The sequence below is a fragment of the Sturnus vulgaris genome, chromosome Z (genome assembly GCF_052056855.1).
Source record: "Sturnus vulgaris isolate bStuVul1 chromosome Z, bStuVul1.hap1, whole genome shotgun sequence".
Lineage (NCBI taxonomy): Eukaryota > Metazoa > Chordata > Aves > Passeriformes > Sturnidae > Sturnus > Sturnus vulgaris.
Window position 1 is genome coordinate 49,586,531 of NC_142283.1, and position 22,012 is coordinate 49,608,542.

General features: G+C 39.6%; 1 protein-coding gene across 1 annotated transcript in view; it reads left to right on the top strand.

Annotated features, from left to right (window-relative positions):
* FREM1 (FRAS1 related extracellular matrix 1) overlaps positions 1–22,012 on the top strand; it is a 65,648-nt gene that overhangs the window by 37,923 nt on the left and 5,713 nt on the right. Inside the window, exons 25-35 of the mRNA XM_088157015.1 lie at positions 4,452–4,866; positions 5,983–6,184; positions 6,679–6,823; positions 8,972–9,101; positions 10,500–10,572; positions 11,446–11,595; positions 12,785–13,020; positions 13,729–13,909; positions 14,040–14,209; positions 14,402–14,527; positions 15,279–15,394. Coding sequence (XP_088013141.1) covers positions 4,452–4,866; positions 5,983–6,184; positions 6,679–6,823; positions 8,972–9,101; positions 10,500–10,572; positions 11,446–11,595; positions 12,785–13,020; positions 13,729–13,909; positions 14,040–14,209; positions 14,402–14,527; positions 15,279–15,394 — 1,944 coding nt within the window. The remainder of the gene's footprint in view (positions 1–4,451; positions 4,867–5,982; positions 6,185–6,678; positions 6,824–8,971; positions 9,102–10,499; positions 10,573–11,445; positions 11,596–12,784; positions 13,021–13,728; positions 13,910–14,039; positions 14,210–14,401; positions 14,528–15,278; positions 15,395–22,012) is intronic.

Genomic DNA, 22,012 nt, shown 5'->3' on the forward strand with positions numbered 1-22,012 from the left:
CAGCAGCCTAATATTAATAATAATTATTATTTTCACCTGTTTCTGAAATATTTGACTTAGAACAGTTTATACTAGGTGCATTCATTTTGTTCTTAAATGAACCTCCCTTGGTTATAAAGTAGAATGATGCAATGAATTATCATCAGATTGAGAGCAGATACACTGGTCAAAGTCTTGTGGACAGTTTTGTAAAAAAGATCAACATCAGGGAAAAGAAAAAGCTCGAAAATAAAGAAAATGTTTCTGAAGGAAGAATGGTTACTTTTTGCTAATATGGGTAGTTTTCTCTGAAAATAGCTTTTGACAGAAGATGGATTTATTGTAAAATGAAAAATTAAGAGGTTATTATTTTTAATTTGTTACTAAGAAAAAATAAAGAGTTGGCTCCTAAGAGCTGCAATTCAGAAAAGACACCTTTTTACCATACTCCTCGAATATAAACCTGACCTGAATGGCTTTTTCCATGAGGCATTATGAAGTTCAAGAACATGTTCCATCATCCAGTTTGAGAACTTTTTTGGAGGCAAATCAAGCAAGTATGGCATGGAGATATCAAATAAATCTCCCTATGATGCTGGGTAAGGTAGCATTGTCCAGAGTTAACCTGAAAGTAATTGTGAAACTTTCCTCAGATGAAACATTTTTAACTATCCCTTCCACTGCATTCAGTGTGGTGGAAATTCACTTGTACTCACTACAGAAAAAGTCAACAAATATTCCCTGGTTTTATGCTGCTTAATTGTGAAACACTTTCACCAAAACTAGAATTAGACTGTACAAGTTAGGTTGCAGTCATGTCAGCCCTAGTTTGGGCAGTACAGTGTAGTGGCTTGTCACTATGACTTCCATATCACATTAACAAAAGCAAATTAGACAATTCTAGGCAAATTGCAAATGTAGATAAACCCAATGTTTTCTGTTTAGGCCAATGGCTAAGAACCAAACTAGAAAGTCAGCCTTATAAAAGTAAGATTATGATGTTTTAATAAATATTGATATTTGATAACTATTTTAATCCAAATAATTATGTTCCTTGATATTATCGTTTGGAAATGGTTTTGTGTAGACATATAAATAGTCTGGCAGAATAGTATTATTATATCAAGAAGGAATTAATTATACGGGTAATTGTGGGAGGAGGAGGAATTAACTGATCAGATTTTTACTTCCCACTAAAATACTTCCTTCAGACATAAATTTACCTGTATTGTTTGATGCTGTTGGCCTGGAAGAAAGATTTGGCAGTGCTTGTTTGGACAGATGACTTCAAGTGATTAGCAACCTGACATCAGATGCTGGCAGCAGGATGCTAAAAGAACATGCTAATGTCCTCCATTTTGACATGCTGGCTTGATTTTGTAATGAGTTGGCACTATTTATGATTCCATTTTTATCTTTTAAATGCCATGACAGATGGTAGGTCCTATAGCCAACTCCATTGCCATCAAACTGCAGAAAGCATGAAATGTTGGTAGTTGTGAAATCAAACCATGCAACATGTCCTCCAAACTTTGCCTAGGAATTGTACTCTAAATTTAATCAGAGTGAGAATACTGGCTGCTCTCCACTCCTGAGGAAATTTCAATGCAGACATAAACCATAAATAAACAAACAACCAAAATCTCCTAAAGTGCAGAAGAATGTCTTGGACACAGGCAGTTTCATCACCTGTGAAACTGAGCAGTGAATGAAATTCATGGTGAATTTCAGTCTGATGTATGCATGCAGGAGCTTTGTTCCTATCTGGCAGTCTGGAGAAGGCTGGATGAATCTTCAGTTTCATGAACTGAATTATCTAATTCTTTCACTAAATATTGTTTGAGCCATCATCCAAATGATTTTATCGCAACCAAAAGAATGAGAGAAAATTCACTTCTGCTGCAATCCTTCAGGTGTTTTGAGAGAAGGTTAAGGTCTTCGCTGACGGTGCTTTACCCTTTTTTCTCCTAACACAGTGTTTATCATCATTATTTTAGATCTGTATTTGATTTCAGATAACTTACAAATAGCACAACCCTGTTACCATTGGCACAATAGCATTAGGTCAGTGTAGACAGATGTCTCTAGGTTCCCAGCTGGGAATACCATTCTCAGTAAACATATTTCTAACTGCTACATAGTCCCTGGTCTGCCTGTGCTCATTCCCATCTGTTTCATGGCATAGTGCCAGTTTACAAGTGATCAGACTCTAATCATCCAATGTTGGTGAAGGCAATGAGGAGTTTTAGATGGACAGTCTGTGTAACACAGTAAGCTGCTACCTGACCTACTGAAAGTCACTCACATTCAAGTCACGCAGCAATACACTAGGTGTTGACCCAGTGATTTAAAAAATTCTTCTTCAAGGTCTGAAGTCCAAGGGGAAAAAGATAATCCACTAAATGTGAGCCAGTCCCCATTTCATTTAAGTACAGTAGAAGAGTGTTAGGTGGAAACCAGCCAGCTAGGCTGGCCCTCATGCTGTCTGAAACAACTGTCCCACTCCAGTAGAGACAAATTTCTTTGCACAGCAAACTCTGCTCTGACTCAGACAGAACCAGCCTGTGTGAAAACCACCTTACAAAATGTTTTGCACATATTGTGCAGCATAGTAAATGAAATTTTTATGGAAACACAGGTAACTCATATGTGCTACAAGTTAATGGGACATGAAGGATTGTGAGACATTTTCTGAGCGATTTTTACTTTCATATGCCCTCAAAAATTTTTGTTACAGGCATGAAAATGTTCCATATAATGCTTTTCAAAAGAAAATACATAAATAATGATCTTGCCAATGAAATATAAGACGAATTGTAAAGGTTAAAAGATTGGTTTTCTCCATATTTTTCTCCAAAATTAAATTAAAAAATAAATTTCTGCAGACCATGCTGTCACTTGTATGGCAAAAGCCCATCCCCAGCTGGTAGGCTTCTGTCATGTTTTAACTGCAGCCGACTACTAAGCACCAGGCAGCTGTTCACTCCCTCCCCACCTGGCAGGACTGGGGAGAGAACTGGAAAGGTAAAAGTGAGAAAACTCATGGGTTGAGATAGAGACAGTTTAGTAGGTAAAGTGAAAGCTGTGCACATAAGCAAAACAAAGAATTCGTTCACTGCATCCTATGGGCAGGCAGGTGTTCAGCCATCCCCAGGAAAGCAGCATTCCATCGCACAGCAGTGACTTGGGAAGACAAATACCACCACTCCAAAGATCTCCCCCTCCCTCCTTCTTTTTCTCCCAGCTCTATACACTGAGCATGACACCAGATGGTCTGGGATATCCTTTGGGTCAGCTGGGGTCAGCTGTCCTGGCTATGCTCCCTCACAACTCCTTATGTACTCCCAGCCCAATCACTGCCAGTGCAGTGTGAGAGGCAGAAAAAGCCTTGATGCTGTGTAAGCACTGCTCAGCAGTAGCAAAACCAAAGCACCCTTGTCTTATCAACACTATTTACAGCACAAATCAAAACTGCAGCCCCATACGAGTGACTATAAGGAAAATTAGCTCTATCCAAGTCAGCAACGGCAGAGCTTCCAACAGATTTTCTCTACAGCCTCGGGCACCTTTCTCTTAATTTTGAAAGGAAAACTATCTGTAGTGAATAATCAAATCTTTAGTGGATCTAAAGAAACATCACGACTTGAGAGAGAGCTACAAGAAACTATGTGGCTATTAATAGAAATTCCCAGCATGGAAGAAGAACTGTGCAGATATGATCATTTGATAAGTTTGTGCTATGGATATTCATGTTTTTAATATTACTCTATACAATTTGTACAGTTCTGCCCAATATCTTAGTATTTCAGTGAAACTTTAGTTGACTTCTGTAAAGAAACATAAATTAGCTTCTCTTAATATATGAAAATTTGAAGATACAGTTAGTGACTAAACAAATCCATTAAGTGAGATAAGGCTGAATCTTTCTCTAGTTTGGTTTTTCAGATAGTTTTGGGGGCATTGGGTAGAAAAAATTTGTAACAGAGAACAGACAGGAACCCAATTCAAACCAAACCAGGTGGGCCACGCACTTCACATTCCTCTTTCTGTAAGCTGTAGATGCTACTGCCGGGTAACCAAGTGAAGATAAATTTTAAGGATTTATAAAATATGTATGCCAGAAGCTACAGTAAGCCCCCCAGGCAGACTTTCCTTTTAAATCTGCTCCATCTGTGTCCCAGCCAGAAGACTAGATCAGCTCTGTTATGACTCTTCATCTTCAAGGCCTTTCCTCTGGCATCTGCTCAATCCCTGCCAATGCATTGTAACTCCTGTCATATACCTGTCTGTGTGCTTTCCTGTTTTTAAGTTTCACATCCACTCCACTCAGTGGTTTGTGCTCCACCCAGATCCTCTAGTTTTGCAGTATCAGCACAGGCAAGTCCTGTAGTAAAGGTCTGCATTGTCATTTCATTTCAGTACATGGTGAATCAAGAACAGATGCTGAAGGCTGCCTTGCCTCTCTTTGCCAGATTCATCATCAGCAATGGACTGAGGACTAAGCATGGGACATTCAAGATCATCTTGGAGGCAGCTGACCAGGCTTTGCCCACTCTGTCTAGGAACATGGGGTTAAGAATAACAGAAGGAGCTATGATACTTCTTACTCCTGATGTGCTGCAGCTTTCAGACCCAGATACTGCAAAAGAAAACCTTACCTTCCTCTTGGCTCAGCTCCCCCAGTATGGTCACCTCTGCTATCATGGGGCTGTGCTACTGCAGCACAATTTCACACAGCAAGATGTGGACAACAGGGATGTTGCATACAAGCACCGAGGTGGGAATTCCCAGATTGACAGATTTACGTTTGTTGCCACAGATAGGACTAACCAAGGCTTCATCGTGAATGGGAGGGTGCAGAGCGAGCCAGTGGCATTCACCATCCAGGCAAGTGTGACCACAGGCCTACTTAAGAGAGATAAATAACACGATAAGGTCAAAAATGTAGCAATTTTGATGACACCTGGTACTTGCTGCAGTCTCTGACTTAACTAAGCAACTAAAATATTTGCTTTCTGTGTTCCATGAATAATTAACCTGGGGAATTAACTGCTTGCCAAAATGTTTAAAGTTAAGCAAGTAAATACTTATATACTTAAATACTTAATACTTGCATGCTAAAAATTTTACATAGGAATCTCAACTATGGGAAGGATAGAACGTTCTCCTGCTCTGCTTTCCCACTTGGTGCCTGACCCTGTGATTTGCAGATGTGGGGGTGTGAGTATGACTGCTGATCTTCATGTCACAGGAATCTTGAATTACAGCCACTTTGCTTCCCCACCTAGACATCCTGTCTTCTCTCTGACAGCCTCTGTAAGAAGCCTGCTCTGATTCTTCTTTCCTTGCTAGAATCTTTCTGTTCACTTCCCATTTCCCGTTTTCAAGTCTTTCATACTTCATCATATGAGGTGTTGGTGTGATTTCTTGTATGTATCTATGTGGCATGTTTCAGTACACAAAGTATGCCTGATTACATTGCATGTCAAAATTCTGTGTTTCAAAACACTGCTCCTAATGAAGAGACTGTTAGTATTTCCTGATGACAAAGTTTCAAGTTATATGATGAGTGGGGAATACTATATCAGCAGAGGGTGAAATATGGGAACAGCAATCACCACTGTGGAATGCTAGATGACTCATCAGAATTTGTGAAAGGTGGCATTGTCATTATAAAACAGAGGTAACAATCTTTTGCTGCAGTTATCTTCCGCTGTGAAGGAAATTACATAAAAAATGAGGACTATGGGAATGTGGGACATCAAGGCAGAGGTACATAGAATTTGTACAGAGTGTACAATATTCTGCTGCATGTGGCAAGTGATGGGCAATCTGGGCCTGGAAACTTCTCACATGAAGTACAACTTAACTGGAACTAAGGGATCTGCAGCAGGCTGTGAGCCAAAGTGGCTATTGCCACCCTGATCTGGCTACCGCTCTTCTAGCAAAAGCAGGGCAGGGAATATCCTGATGTTGTAAAACGAATGTCTAACTTTGATTTAGGTGGACCCTTTGGACAAAGTGGCACCAAAAATTATTCATCTCCATTGCTTTTCTGATGTGGAACTCCTGAAGAATGGCAATTATGGGATCTACATTACTGCCAGGTCCCTGAGGGCATCTGACCCCAATACAGAAGATGACAAAATAATTTTTAAGATTTTGCGAGGTCCTCATTATGGCCACCTGGAAAATATAACAACAGGTAATTTCTTTTATAATCTCTATTAGGGACCATACCAGACCAGATTTCAAACCCTACCCTGTTAATATTTGCTGGATAGGGAGAAGCAGAATTTCTTAGCAAACTTTGGGCAAAATTTGACTATAGTAACAAAACTTTTACAATGAAACCTGAGTCTTTGAACTCAACAAAACAACAACTTTGAACTTTGAACAAAAGGAAAGTTTGTTATGAATCCTCAAAGAGTTTGAGGTAATTTTTAATAGCTGCTGTTGAGAAACTTTTTTATTTATAAGAAAAAATATTAATATTGAACTTGGCCTTTTGATAAGCAGGTTACACATGAAGAAATTGGCAGGGGCTTATAGTGAACAGGTATTGCTGTTTAGCTATTACCCTGCATTTCTCTAAGTTCATATTCTAAACAAAAAGAAAAATTGAAAAGGCTCTATATGAACTACATGGCTCTTATTAATAGGCTTTTGGTTCACCTGCATGTTACTTATCTTTCCTAGGTGAATTCATTCAGGAAGGATTTAGCCAAAAGGATTTAAACAGCAAAATCATACTTTATGTCATCAACCAATCACAGGAAGTGAATTCAGACAACTTGGAGTTCCAAGTGTCAGATGCCAGTGGAAACTCTGCAGCACCCCAAAGGTAGCTCCACTCCTTGGTGATATGGGCTGAGATGCACTGAGCTCACTAGCCCCACGGGCACATGAACAGCTGCTGGGCTTGAAGCCATGCAGACATGGACATAGCTGCAACCTACTATTGCTTTTATTAGAATAGAGAAGGTTTCTTCCCCTCAAGAAGGTGAAATACAAAGAGTGAGTTCCAGTTTAGACTGTGTCACAGTTCTCAAGGGCCTTCAGGGCCTCACTGGGAAATACAAAGCATTTACTGGAAGTTGGGCATTTGGAGATCTGAGATGCTGCATGCTGAAGGATGGGCCTACTGCTACATGAACATGGTCCTACAGCTGCAGGTCACTCTTGCCCTTAGCTGATGGTAATGCATTTTTCACAAGCTTGAGATTACAAATAGATGGGATGCTCTCAAATGACAAAGCTGGGAGCACCATATTTCTGCAAAAGAGAACTGAAAGAACATAATAGAGAGCACACAGCTTCTTCTTTGTCATCCACTGCATGAATTAGGCATACTATCCAATATCTCCTTGTGACATATAACAAGCCCCATGTAGAGAAATTATAATATCATCCGAACTGTGCTTTGATGATAAAAGCTGGAAGTGTGAGTAACTCTTTAGCAGAGGGAATGTTTCTCTTTATTTCTAAAAATAGGGCTAAATGTTCAACCAACTTATTCAGAAGAAACTGAGGAAAAAAAACCAAAACAAACCAATATGTTTTTGTGGGCTAAACTGACTACTCACAAACCAGGACTCATGATGAAGAAAGAGCAGCAGAGAGCTGTACCGGGGGGCAGAGCACTTCCCTTCATGCTGGAGAGAGGACAGGAACTGAGCTGAGCTGGAGGCAGCGTTTAGGCAGTTATGTGCTGTGCCAAAAGATGTCCCCATACACAAACACATCTGAGCATGGAGAGCCCAGCTGCTCTGTGCTGGCGTGCAGATGAACCAATATTAAAACCACCATTATGTGATGCCACTTCTCATGCAACTCATTGTAAATGAATGGCAATACATAGCACAGCTTTAGGAAAAGAGCAAAGAAAAAGCTCTTTTTTTTTGCAGAAAATAGGCGTTATAATGAAGTTATCTGCTAGCAACCCAAAGAGGAATTTTAGTGAAAAAATAGTATTTTAATATTGGATTTAGAAGCTTGTGAGATTTTTTTTTCAATTTAAAGTATTTATCACCTAATGATCACTGGTTCAAAATATACAATTTGTTTTTCATGTCTCAGCTTTTTTTGAATGCTGCTGGGTACATCTGGCACATCCATTTTCTTCAGTAAAAATAAAGCAAATCAGGTTCTAAATGGGTTTCCCACAAAAGTAGCATCAGAGGTTTGAGAAGGACAGGAGGAAGCTTCCACTGGTGATAGACCTATTCAGCTGTGAAAGGTCTAGAAGTTTATTTTAATAAAGTTCAAATTGTAAATAGCTCACCTTAATTTCCTTCTTTGCACTCTCATTCATCCCTCTCTGACTCCCAATAATTTTTATCACAGCTTCAAAAAAAGAAAGATCATTATTGACTGTCTTGTCCAGCACAAAATCTTCTGAGCGGTCTTCAGACACTGCCCCCATCCTCCATAAACAACTCTAAAATTCAGTGCATAAGACACCTGAAATCAGAGAGGGGAAGGTTGAAGAGTGAAGTTTGCAGAGTACTAAAGTAAAGGGAGGAGAGAAGGCCCTTGCACAGAAACAGAAACGTCCTAGATTATACTCTGTATTCTACAGGAGGAGAGTTAGAGGATAAATGAAGGCAGATGGGTAGAAAGAAGGATATTGCTGAGAAAAGACCAGGGCGTGAAAGTATAATAAAACTTCAAGGCTAAAGGATGAACAGTGATAACTTGGCCTATTGCTGTTATGGACAAACTGCTCTTCTCAAAGTTACTGCAGAATCCCTCTGGCTGTGAAATAAGGCTCAAATGTGGTTTGGAGTAGACCAGGGCTGGTCTGGAAGATTTATTGCAGCCTCTTCCTAATCAGTTAAATCACACAAAAATGTTGATTTGGAGACAAAGACTCAGTATGTGTATTGGCTAAAGCAGCAGTGGGGAGAAAAGGCTCCTCTCACAGTTTCTGAGCAGCTGGGGGTGGCTGGCCAGGTGGCTTTGCTCTACACTCACATTTCTTCTCCCACAGGCTGGAGCTACAGTGGTCTCGAATTGAAATGCTACAGACTGAATATGAGGTGTGTGAAAACATGGGAGTGGTGTCTCTGAAAATCACCAGGGCAGGACACTCAGGAGAGTCTGCCTTTATAACTGTGAAGGTAAAGCCAAGAGCCAACAACCTAATTTAATAATAAGAAGTGCAGCTTGTTATTTTATTCTTCAGATAATTCAGTAATCATCAAAGAGACCTTGTGATTCAATCCACTTGGATACTTCTTGGGACATTTTCCTTTCTACTACAGGTGGCTGAAACATTTCTGACAAAATTTTTTGAGTTTTAAGTAGAAATGCTGATTAACCAAACCTGGAATGTTTTGGAGCAGCACTTCAGTTTTGATGAAAAAACAGAGCAGACACTTTATTCTGGCACTGTGATTAGAAGCTTGGTTTCCAGAATCTGCCACTTTAAAATCCAGGCTTTGGGCAATCTGTGGCCTAGGGGCTTTTGTTTTGCCTGCTCAGGCTGGAGAAGCCCAGGATGTATGGGAACTTCAACTGCACAGCCATGGCAGCCTTCTTAATTTCTCCTCCTACTCCCCACAGCCTAGGAAAATCCCCTATATCTTCAGTGACTGCCTCTGTCTTATGTCAAGAAGACTAGACTGAAAGCTGCAGGCTATAATTTTGTAAAACAGGTTTTGTGCAACTTGCTTTCACAAATTTTATCTTTCCTCATAAAAAGGAAATTCCTATATTTTATCAGCTCCCCTTGCCAGAGAAATACCATTTCCCCCCTCACAGTTTCTGAGGATTATAGCCCTAACTAAAAACATAATTTTGATTTTTCTTCCACTGAAGTTAGTGGGAATTTTGCTAATGATGGCCACCAGGGGCCATCCTGTCCTACCCTTCACAAACTCGGGTGATTCTACTCTAGCAGTCACTTGCAGGAACAGACCAGTGAAACTGATTCCAGCATCAAGAGCTGGAACACATACACAGTGTGGAAACTGGTGTCCTCTGGTGTTGCCTATGAAAATTCATAGTTGCTGGGAGTTGCTGGAATCCCTATATTTACATATATAGGGTTCACATCTATCCTAATGAGTCTTTGGGAGTGACAGAAGTGACCTCAGTGTGAATAAGTTTCTTTCAAGATGTCACAAAGGGCCAAATAGGAAAACATGGCCAGGTTGTTGCTGCTCTTCTGGGATGACAGGATGTGCTTGACCAGGAGCCAGGTATGGCAGGGTCCCCAGGCATGGTGAGCAGCAGTGTTACCTGGTGTTATCAAATAGCAATCTGAGAGGGGAATGAGCAAATTTATAAGACAGGGAAATTTTTTTTATTATGCATTTTTTAATGAGCAAGGACAGAATGACAGTTGCATATAAGAAGGGTTTATTCTTCAGGTCTTTTTCTTTTTCTGAGCCTGAGTATATGTATGCGTTGACCTGTCTATTTGAGATGTGCAAAGTACCTTCAGCATTCAGCAGAATGCAGTGGTTTGGTGAAATGTGTCAGAGCATGGCATTTACTGTTTGATTTCTTCTCAGGTCAATGAAATATCTGCTAGGCTGGGAAAGGACTTCACCGTGACTCCCTCCAAGCTTGTTCAGTTTGATCCAGGTATGAAATAGTGCACTGAATAACTCTAAAATTAATTCACTGATTTTGGAAGAGTAACCTCTTGTTTTGGAGAGTTCAATCTATTACATATCTGTAGCGAGAGAAGCTGAATAGTATTTGAGACTTGGGCTCATTTTTTGGAGGTACTGTGGGCTTCTTCAGTGAATTGATATCCTTATTACTTAGCATGAGATTGCTTACAGTCTTTTATATTGGTTAAAATATCAAAAGTGCTGAAATGATGTCTCCTAATCTCCCAACAACTAGGCTGGATAGGACTCACCCTGAGCTGAGCTGTGGGATGCTTTAAAGACTTCAGTCATTATAGGTAAAGCCCAGGACACAGGTCAAATTTAGATAAAACTGATAACAACTTAGGTTATTCAAGATGCCCAAGGCCCTTTTTCATTCACATACAAGCCTGAAGTTACCCAGTAAAGACAAGGAAACAGGAAAAACAATGGTAAGATTTGCCTAAAACAAATCTAACATGGTTTTTGATCTGTTTGCAGGTATTTTAAATAACTGTTCCATCTTTAAAGTTAAGGGTTTTCAGATAAAAACACTATGATACATTTTCTCTTGAAAACCAGAGTGGAAGTCCTAAATCTGTGTATTGCTGTGCAATTTTGCACATCTACAGCAACTTTTTGTTACAGTGTATGCACTTCAACTGAATCGCCATTGCCAGGAACAAATGCAAACTTAATGTTATTTGGAAGAACAGCAGGAGTCCAGTCAGCCAGTAGGAGCACAATAGCATACACAATCTACTCCATTCTAGCTGCAGACATGTTAATTAATCTATTTCTTTGACACCCTGATTGATTGAAACAGCACTTAAAGAGTAATTAAAATGTTTATTTCTGTTAGGAGTGTCAACCAAGATGTGGAATATAGCAATTACCTATGACGGATTAGAGGAAGACGATGAAGTCTTTGAAGTGGTTCTGAACTCCCCTGTGAATGCTGTTCTTGGCACACGGACAAAAGCTGTAGTGAAAATTTTGGACTCAAAAGGAGGTATTCTCTTTTGATCTTCATTACTAAGAAGGTGGGACAATCTTGGCTGAGTAGCTACCTATTTTCAACCACAAGTTGTTCCTAACACTCACCATTAGATCAAACTGCCTAATTTCTTATTAGAGAAAATAGGCTTGACAGTTGCAGGACCTTTATTCTCTCACACAATCATATGCATCCTCTTAGGAAACACAGCATGGAGAAAGCTACAAGTACAAAATGAGAAAAGTGCCAGGAAAGAAACCACTTTTCATAACAACATGAGTTCAGTTTTCATTTATTAAAGTAGGAAAAATTTGTTCTAGATCCATTAGAATCTTTTTCCAGTTATTATTTAGTTGTTACACATCCTCTAAAAGAGATGTATTTTCTTCTAAAGACAGAAACAGAACAAATTAACCCATCTCTTAGCAATATATTTTCCAATGCTTAAAAACCACAGTTCGCAACTTCACAGCAAACAGTTCAGTCTTTGAAGACTGCATTATCATTGTGTTTTTCAGTAATCAAATGTGATGTGCCTAAAATCAGACCAAAAAGGAGGCAACTGTAGGAACAGAGACATAGGAAAGCTGTAGAAAAATAGAAATAACTAGAAAAGCAGCTGCATCCTCTGACTGCTGAAGAATTTTTTTTCCCTGGTGTTTAGTGAAACAATATTTAAATATCCATGCTGCAATGAATTAGGCTTCATGTTACAAAATGCCCCTTTAAAATTTCAGAAATGTTTTCTCCTAAACATTCCTGGTGTAAATCAGTACTTAATTGACACAATGAGTTCATTGAAACAACAGTGTCCTGGATTTCCAAGAAGCAGTTCTCTGGGCATGATAAAAGTATAATCAATGCTGGTTAAAGACACCTGTATGTTCATGGTCAAAAACGCCAGCACTTCAAAGCCCAGTATAAGCATGAAAACAGATATTTTTAGCAGATGCTTCATTGAAATTCTGACCTGTGGGTAGACAGATGAATCACATATAAAATCTTACTTATATAGGTAGTAATTGCAGTTATAATCATAGATAACCCCAGAAATGAGGGTGACTGAACAAAAAGCAAATCAACTACTTCAAGTGAAAAAATCATCCAACTTTTAAGCTCAAGCTGTTTATATGCCCTTGTCAACATGACCAGTTATCTGCTCATGCAGTTAGAACTGACCATCTGCCATTTTTTATGCTTTCAGGTCAATGCAGCTATTCCCGTTCTGGCCAAAGCAAGCATGACTTCTGGGGGAGAAGCACGCTGTTTGCAGTTTCCTTGGGTTCCTCATCACCTTCCAAGCCTGGCAATGTTTCCTTGGAAGGGATCCCACTGCCTCCTTCCAAAAGGATGAGAGAGCACGGAGGGGGCCTGCAGCAGGAGCACAGCTTGGCAAATCGGTCCAGGACTAGGCTGAGAGTAACTGGAAATGGCAGAATAGTAAGACGCTTCTGTAGTTCAGTGATGAACTGTTTTGTGAATTTACTGTGTTATCTTAATTTAATTGTCATTTTTTAAGCAATTCTATCTGACCACACAATAACTATAAACTATATGAGTTTGCTCTGAGTCAGACCTGGGGCTTATTTAAAAAATGTGTAAGGAAAAAGCCAAAACCAAATCAACCTGATTGTGAGGATCCACGTATGCAAGAGAGGAATAAAAGACTTGGGGGAGGAAACAGGCATGAAGCAACTTGAGCAATTATGAAACTTCTAATCTTTTAAAAGTTATGGGTAAGTTAGAAGTCAGTGGAGCCAGAAAAATGTATAGAAGCTGTGCATCTGGTACTGAAGTTTTCGACAGCTAAAAATACTGTAAACTGAAACAGGGAATAATTATTTAAACCTAGCCACTGATTCCCCTGCTTTAGGTATATTGATTTAGCTAGGTTATTTAGTAACTTTTTGCTATTGTGACCTTAAAAGTTACTGGATTTTTTTTATAAACACTGAACATTAAACTTGTAATTTGTGCTTTTTAATGACTCCTTTCAGAAATGACACATTTCTATACTAAAAGAGAAAGAACTACAACCAAGACATGCTCTGCATGATGCATAACCTAGTACTAAATGTTACATAAACTCTTCTTGTTTCTATAATACGTGAATATACCCATCTCATTCTGCTGTTCTACATTTTTCAGGTTCATCCTTCATCTGTATTTAGAAATGAAACAGATGTGATTTTCAAAGTAAGAGTATTATGGGTATTGGTCAGACATTTCCATGATTTCTTTCTGATTCTGTTCTTTCCAGGCTTTATCACTTTTAATAATTTGTTATGTCCAATACTTTATTTTTCTATGTATATTTTTTTCCTTTGGTGTAATTTCCTTTGATTTACAATAATTTGTATAAGAATTAATTTTTATTATTTCTTTATTTAATTTATTTAAGGGCTGCTTGTACGTACTAACCCTCTCTTTTCCTTTCCTGTTCTTGTGTGTGTGATACTTTAAAATGAAGTATCACGGGATTGTATCACTCAAAAGAGAGGATGACACCTCCTCAGCTGAAGCCAACAAGAAGACACAACCACAGATAAACGTCATCTCCTCCAGGAAAACAGAAATCCCACAGGCTGATAAGGCAGAACTTGCAGCTGAACCAAGATCAAGACATGAGGTATGAAACCTTTTTTTCCATGGGTATTTTCACCATTTATTTTAAGTTGTGCTGTTTTCCAAAATGATTTAACACCTAGAAGAGTTTTCATGGCATAAAATTTTGTTATAAGACCTAACTAAACTGTTTCATTTCACTTGTTTTGTGCAATTATTTTCCTTCAAATGTTCAAATGATGTTTTCTCTTTCCAGGACTTCTACTCTTTTCAAAAGGCTTGTACACCAGATTTAAAGGGTCTCTTGCATTATGAAGAAAGCACACAGAAGTTATTTCAGTGTGATGGGATAACATGGAAATTCTGGAATTCCCAAAGCAAGGTAAAAATGTAGCCATGTATACGTATCTATGTCAGAGCATGGAGTCTACAATTGGTGATACCCTAAAGCAGAGGACCCTCTTTCAACTGTTATTTACTTGAACAGGGAATAAATGTTATCCAGATTCAGGTATGCTTTCAGCAGAAACAAAAGTTTCCCAGCAACATGATGAGGACTTGACTGCTGCAGTTGCCTTTCCTGTCTGTCACACACAGGTGCTCCTGGACAAACCACATGAGCACTTGTGCCTTGGTGCTTGTGATGATGTGGGCATAATTCAGAAATTATTCACTGTCAGTGAATCAAGTCTGTGGGAGAATAGGTGGAATTTAGTAAAATAAGCTTACTTAGGTATTCTGTAAACATGCATTCTCCCCACCACTTAAGATGTCATGCTGAATTTTGTTGCACTGCTTTCCCTGTACATACTATAGGAGACAGAAAAAGGTACCCAAACTAATAGAAAATCTTTAGAAGATTTTTGGAACTGAATCCTACTGTCACCATTAAAGCTAGTAATTATAAATGGTATATATGCTTCTGTATATTTTTGTATATATTGTATATAATAATATATTGTATATGTTGTATAAATGCCTCTGTCAGGCATTATTTATTTAAATCCTTTAAGCAATACTGTAGCTTATTTATAGATACCAAAGTTCATGCTCGGTTTAATTGGTAGTCACTAGTGCACAGACTATCTGTGCACAGACAACAGTCTGTTTTACCTCTTTCTCTTTTATTTTAGGAGGTAACTGTGAAGAAATGTCCCTCTGGATGGACTTATCATGAGGGCAGCTGCTACTTCCTGGTAGTGAATCACAAGGTCACCTGGGACACTGCTGCTCAGGCTTGCAGAGAACAGTAAGACACCATCATGCATTTGCTGTGCACTGCTGTTTCCCTGAGCTGAATGCTGCTCTTGAGGCCAAATTTATTTTGATAAGCCCAGCTTTGCCTCTTCTGCACAGAGTCCCCCAAAAATTGCACAATTCCTGGGATTCAAACATAGTGGATGATAAAAATATTCGTCTCATAATGTTTCAGGTGGTGATGCTATTTTAATCACAGCATGAATTCCCAAAGCTGTCCATCTGCAGTGAGGATACTTTCCTAATGGGAGGGTTAGTCTGGGAAAAGAGAAGCTCAGAGCCAGTAGGGACTCAGAATTTCATCCTCTCTTACTCACCACTTCCTTGGAACTACCTCCTCCTGGTATAGCAATGGTAAAATATCGCCAGATCCTGTGTGCCTAACTGTAATCTTCTGAAGATGCAGCTTTGAAGATTCTGTAACTACTTGAAAACTTTTGCATTCAATTTAACAGTGCATTTCTGACTTTCTAAGGATATAGCAACAACAACAAAGCCAATAATAATAATAATAATAGTTGTCTCAAAGTAGGAAATAAAAAACCTGCCAGTCTTTCCAGATACTTGCTTTGAGATTTTGGCTTTAGGAGTATTAGGTTAGCACTGGAAAAAGTGCTAGCCATGGTAACATGAAGCTTGTCCGAGGATAGGCATGCTCTGTACCTTGTCCTGAATTGTGAGCACCCGGTTGAAAACAAGTCTGAAAAATTGGAGGGGCTTAAACAGACCTCTCCATTACTCCAAAGGAAAATTGAAACAGGGAAGAGTTGGAAATGATAGAAACAGAATATGTTCCATAAGTAGTGGAAGGACATGCTGAACTGTGAATCATGGCCAAGCACGCATAACAAGCATTGATTCATTCCACTCAGTTATGCCAGACTGTATTGTCTTGGTAACGTGCAAAAGAAAAGTCTCGATACTACTACTTCCCAGCTGATGGAAGATATTCTTTCCTAAAATGTAAATGTTAAGTGCTCTTGTGAGCTCACCCCAAATATTACATTATTACTTGCTTTACTTACAATTTCAACTCCTGAAATTGTTTGTTGTTTTTATTATGCTATTTGTTAGCAAACAAAGCTATAAATTGTGAATATATATATATATATATATATATATATATTTTAAGGCTTCAACAGTGAATTGATCTCTTGGAACCATATGTCACACTACCGGGAGAGGTTTCCTATCCTCTAAAAGGGTTTGATCTCTGTGACCCATATTTTTTGTAGGCAGTAACTTCTTGATGAAGGCTATAGTGTGCAATGTAGATAACAAACTGAATAAAAGTAAATAAATTCAAACAATAGTAACTAAATGACGGTGTTAAAAAAAAACTACACAGAAAATCAAGGCATATCACTGAATCCACAAGGAAATTAATTCTAAGGTGGTGCTAATTCAATTAATGTCATACTAGCATAGACTAAGGAAGATTTATCCCAGTAAATGGAGTACTCCATGCCTCCATCTGGATCTAATTTACAAAAGTACAGCTTCAGAAACACGCTAAAACGTGGTACAAGAACATAACTTATGAAATTTTATTTTGTGCTTTTCCCCAGCTTCTCCAGCAATCATCACCACTAATTGTGGTGTTTCAGTTATTAATACTGATTCTATTGACATTTAAATGTTTCCAACAGGGAAATAAAACTACCATGCAGGTCAGTCCTCAATTTCAATAGATCAAACAAGCTAGATATTAAATGAAAATATTAGAATTGACTTGCGGTAAATCAGCCAACTTCCATGAAAAAAAGAATAGTATTTGATTACTACAAAATGGTATAATTTTAAGCTCTTATTCATCTGTCTCGCTGGAGTTTTTCTATTACACAGAACAGGAAAAAGAGCCCAAGTATTGTTAAAGTTGATTAACTAGCAGTCTCCAAGTAACTAGCCCCCTACCCTTTTTGAGACAACCTTGCAATCCTGAGATGATGGGCTTGAGAACAGGCTTTACAAAAAGTATACAGAAGTAGGCAGGCTAAACAGTGTCTGAAGAAGGGCTTGCCATGTGAAGGAAGAAGGCATAGGGGAGCCCTCATCACCATATTTTAGTATTTAGAGGCTAAGAAGAACAGTTACGGGAGCAAGTACTCCTGGGAAGATTCCAATTACACACAAGGGAAATTTGTTTTCACTGTGAGATCAGCCATTAGAAGACTCTCCTCAGGGATGGGGTGGATTCCACAGCCTCAGACACTTTTAAGGTTTAGCTAGAGAGAGTACTGGCCCATCTTTTCTGGACTTTTGCCAAGAAAGGTTGGAACCAGACGATCCTTGAAGTTCCTTCCAACCTGACAGTCTGTGGTTCAATTCCATCAAAGTAATGCTATAAATTTGTTGTGGAAGCAGTATTTGTCTGGACATAACTACATATGCACGGGCTAATGCAGGCCTATTTGAGTTTCTGTTGAAATACATTGCATCCATCTGTTACAGGTGATATGCAACCCTTTTCTTTAGTTTCCAGGTGCAGGGGTAGAATCAGACAAAAATATGTGCTTGTCTTGATGCAAGTTTTTATATGTCAGTGTTAAACTGGAAATGGGTGGGACAGGGAAATCTCAGTTAATTGCTGCGAAAATCTTGCACTATTTCTATCTCTAATTCATTGGAGAGAGAGATGGTTTAAGAACTCATTTCTCTATGTTTGTATGCGTGAAGAGGCTCTTGGCAATGTGAAGAGAAGCATCTGGGGGATATTATGGCTGAGTGATCCCACAGCAGCCTGATTTAGAAGCAATTTTGATGATTTATGCCACAGCTTTTGTTTATCCAATAGGAACATGTCCTCCCTCCCCAAGGGTCAGCTCACGCATATGTGAAATGATTTCACTGCTGCCACTGAAGGGATGGAAGAACTGGATAGATAGAACCCAGAGTTGTGTCTTTTGCCTTGTTAGTCATATTATACCTTAATCTTTTTTGAAATTGAACATTTAATTAAAGCTCAAATATAATTAGATTTCAGGTCTTTTACTGCTAGCTGTGTAAGGCAGGACATGCTATTTTGTTTGATGGTACTATATTAGCTGCATGTAGCCTCAGTCCTTGGGAATCACAGGCAGAACCACACCTAAAGTAATAGATTAGATCCTTCATGATGGCTCAGTGTTCCCTAGTTCAAAGCAGGACAGCAGCCCTCTTCTCCTGCTACTGGTTCTCTAAGTGACTGGTTTAGCTCATATTATTGTGTGTGACTCCAGCAGAAGGATCCAGGTACCTAGAACAATTTTAAAGTCTTTGTGTATGCTGCCTGACTTCAACTGCCAGTCTGGAAGTGCAGGGCTCCTGCAAGCTCTGCATCATCTGCCACTCTCATCTGAATGTTCTGAATGACACAAGGTGGTGTAAACAGCACTAGACACCTATTTCAAGGCATCAGGGTAACTCTCTAGGTGACCAAACAAAAGACTGAGATAAGCACAGCTGTTCAGTCACCCCCCACTCCCTTCAACATCATCAATTCAACACGGATTTAGTACAGCAGTTCAAATAAAATGTTGTGTCCCGTGGAAACCTTCATACTTAGTCAAGTGTGCTTTTGCTGATGTTAGATTTACCAAAATGGTACCAGACTGTACCATGTATCAGACAATTTAATGGAAAATCAGTAGTCTTTGTGCTAAGTACTTTCCATATAATACTTCAATAGCTACCCAAAATGTTTCCTTAATTTGTATAACTGCTCTAAGATAAAGGATACTCTTTACTCAATAACAAAAATTATAAAGCAAGCAGGAAGAATTTTAAATGAATGGCTTAGCACAGAAAAAAGTGATGTGTGTGGGTTTGTTGTGGCTTCTTTTGGTTGTGTTTGTTTGTTTGTTTTTGGCTTTGTTTGGGTTCTTTCCCTAATAAAGCATTATAACCCCTTATCTTGACTAATTTACATTAGGAAGTGTTAAATGCACACAACTCCATAAATAACATTATCTTGTAATTTCCGGTGTCTGATTCCATGCCTCGAGGTTCAGTGAGTAGCATTATGAAAGTTCATAATGTTCTTTCAGGGTAGTTCTCATTTCCCTACAATATATAAATCCCTTAACTAGGTATAGTGATTAGAACAGTTCTTCTCTCTTCAGTAATGTATTTCTCAAGCTGTACTTAGAAAGTATTCCTATAGAGAAAAGATTACATTATAATTATTGCAGTGCTTTCACAGTGATGAAGTGTCTCCCTAGTACTTGGATTGAAGTATGAAACTATTATTGCTCAGACCCTGCCTGTATGTTATAAATGATAGAGCAGTTACTGACACACATTGATGCTTTTTGGTTTCACATTTTCAAGGACAATCAGAAGTAAGATATGCCTACCTAAAGTAAATAACTTAGTTCCTGGCTTTTGGGTGTCCTTTAAGAGAAGCCAGATAAAATGCTCTACTTTTGTTCCTGCTCACCAAGTAGTGATACCACAGAAACTGCTGCCCAAACCTCTTCTCAGGTCCATTTGGTCGATGCAACCCAGCCACTGTGAGGCAAAATGGAATCCTGCTGCTGAAGGAGTTAGCCTGGGAGGACACCCTGAATTAATTACGCCTGCTTTCCTGGACTCTGTCTGTAGAAGGAGATGGAGTATGAGACTTCCCAACATGATTGTCAGTGTAGCAGCTTTGTTCCTAGCTCACTAGAGATTCTGTGCCTGGAAGACTGGCCCAGAAAGGTGGGAGTCTGTCATTTTTGGGACATACAGGCATGTCTCACTGTGACAAGAGGCACAGCTGAAGCCCTGCTGATACCTTCACTGGGTGCAGTTTTGGGGGCCTCTACCACAGTGGGTGCACAATCCTGACCCCTACCAGACAGTTCTGGGTCTGTTATGCCACACCTCTAGGTGAGGGGAGTGTACACAGGTGTCAGTGTGATCCTTTACGTGCTGTTCTCTGCTGGCTCGGGAACTCAGAGAGCCCCTGATGGGCCCGACTTGCCCCAGGGCAGCTGTGATTGCACAGGCGAGGGCTAACACCCAGCTGTCCTGCTGGCCTTGGCAGACCCACCGTGCAGTGTGGAGCAGAGGGCAACTCCATCCCTTGCTGATTTGGCTGGCCTGCGGGGATAACGGAGGAGGACTTTGCAGCAGGAGCATCCCCCCTCAGAAACACAATTTATTTCATATCCTCACCCTGTGGGCCTTGATTAAGGAATGGTCCAGATTTTGTGCAGTAGGGACTGTGCAGAATATTGTGGACTGCTACTCTGTACTTCTCCCCATGTACATTTTTCCTGCTTCCCTGTCTTCTGTGGCATCAAATGGAATCCATGGGATCAGCACTCTTAGAAGACGTACAGGGCAATAATGGGAATGGAGCTTCAGGCATGGATCTCTAACGAGGCAGCAGGCTTAATGGTGGGTTTTGACTCTATCCTCTGTTCATAGTCCCAGCTCTTAAAGAAGGCAGTCATCACTTCATCTGGAGCAATAGTCATTTGTCTTGATTATCTGGCAAAAGTAATGAAATTAGCAAAATCCTTACAATAACATTTACTTATTCTGATGTTAGAAAAGGTTTTTTTCTCTCCTAAAATGTTTTTATGAGCAGTGTTGTTTGCTCTGGCCCTATCAAGTCTCACCCAGGCTATTCTGAGGCTGAAGGGGTTGACATCACTTACACACTGAGCAGCAGTCAGAAATATGGGACAAAAGAAATGTCAACACCAGAGGTTCAGGATCAGAGGGATGGCAACACCAGATGTGACATGTAAAAAGGTGATACAATATCAACACAAATAAGACACAAAGATGGATAAATAAGAAAGTGGAGCCACCGATGGCTGACAGTTCCTGGCAAATGTGAAGAATGACATTTGTCTCCTAATGCCTAAAGATTTAGCCTGATCTCTAAATGGCCTAAGAGTAGCCTGCTGGTACGTGTAAGTTTGGTACTGGTTGGAAGACTTGTCAGTGGCAAGCCCACTCAGTGGCTATGGTTTGCAAACTCTCCTTCGGAACTGGCATATTACAAGTAAAAACACGGAGCAGAGCTTATGCACTGATTTAATTCAGAAATAGTCTGCTTAATACAAACCACAACTTCTCTCCAATCTGAACTAAATGTGTAGTCACTGCAGACAATCCTCTGAAGAATGCACTGCTTTTCAGAGTCTTTTCAGATACTGAAATTGTTGTGATGAACAACTGTGGGAACTCATGGGATATCTGCATTTACTGAGTGCAGGTTCACAGGAGGATGGAGAACTAAAACATCTCAGATGAAACCCAAAATTAAAAGGATGAAAATGCAAAAATGGAAAGGGTTGGGATAGAGGGACAGAAAGGAAATGGGGGGGGGATGGTGGTAATCATGAAACAGCCTGAATGTTGATTTTAGAGGATGTGTCTATAACTAAGGGGAGATTTAGATTATATATTATGAGAAGGTTCTTCACTCAGAGAGTGGTTGGGTCTCCCCAGGGAACAGCCTCCCCAGGGAAGTGGTTGCAGCACCAGCCTGACAGAATTCAAGAAGTGTTTGGACAATGCTCTCAGGCTCATTTTGTGATCCCTGGGGCTGCCCTGTGCAGGGCCAATAGATTTTGATGATCTTTGTGGGTGTCTTCCTATGCAGGACATTCTACGATTTTGTGATTCTGTG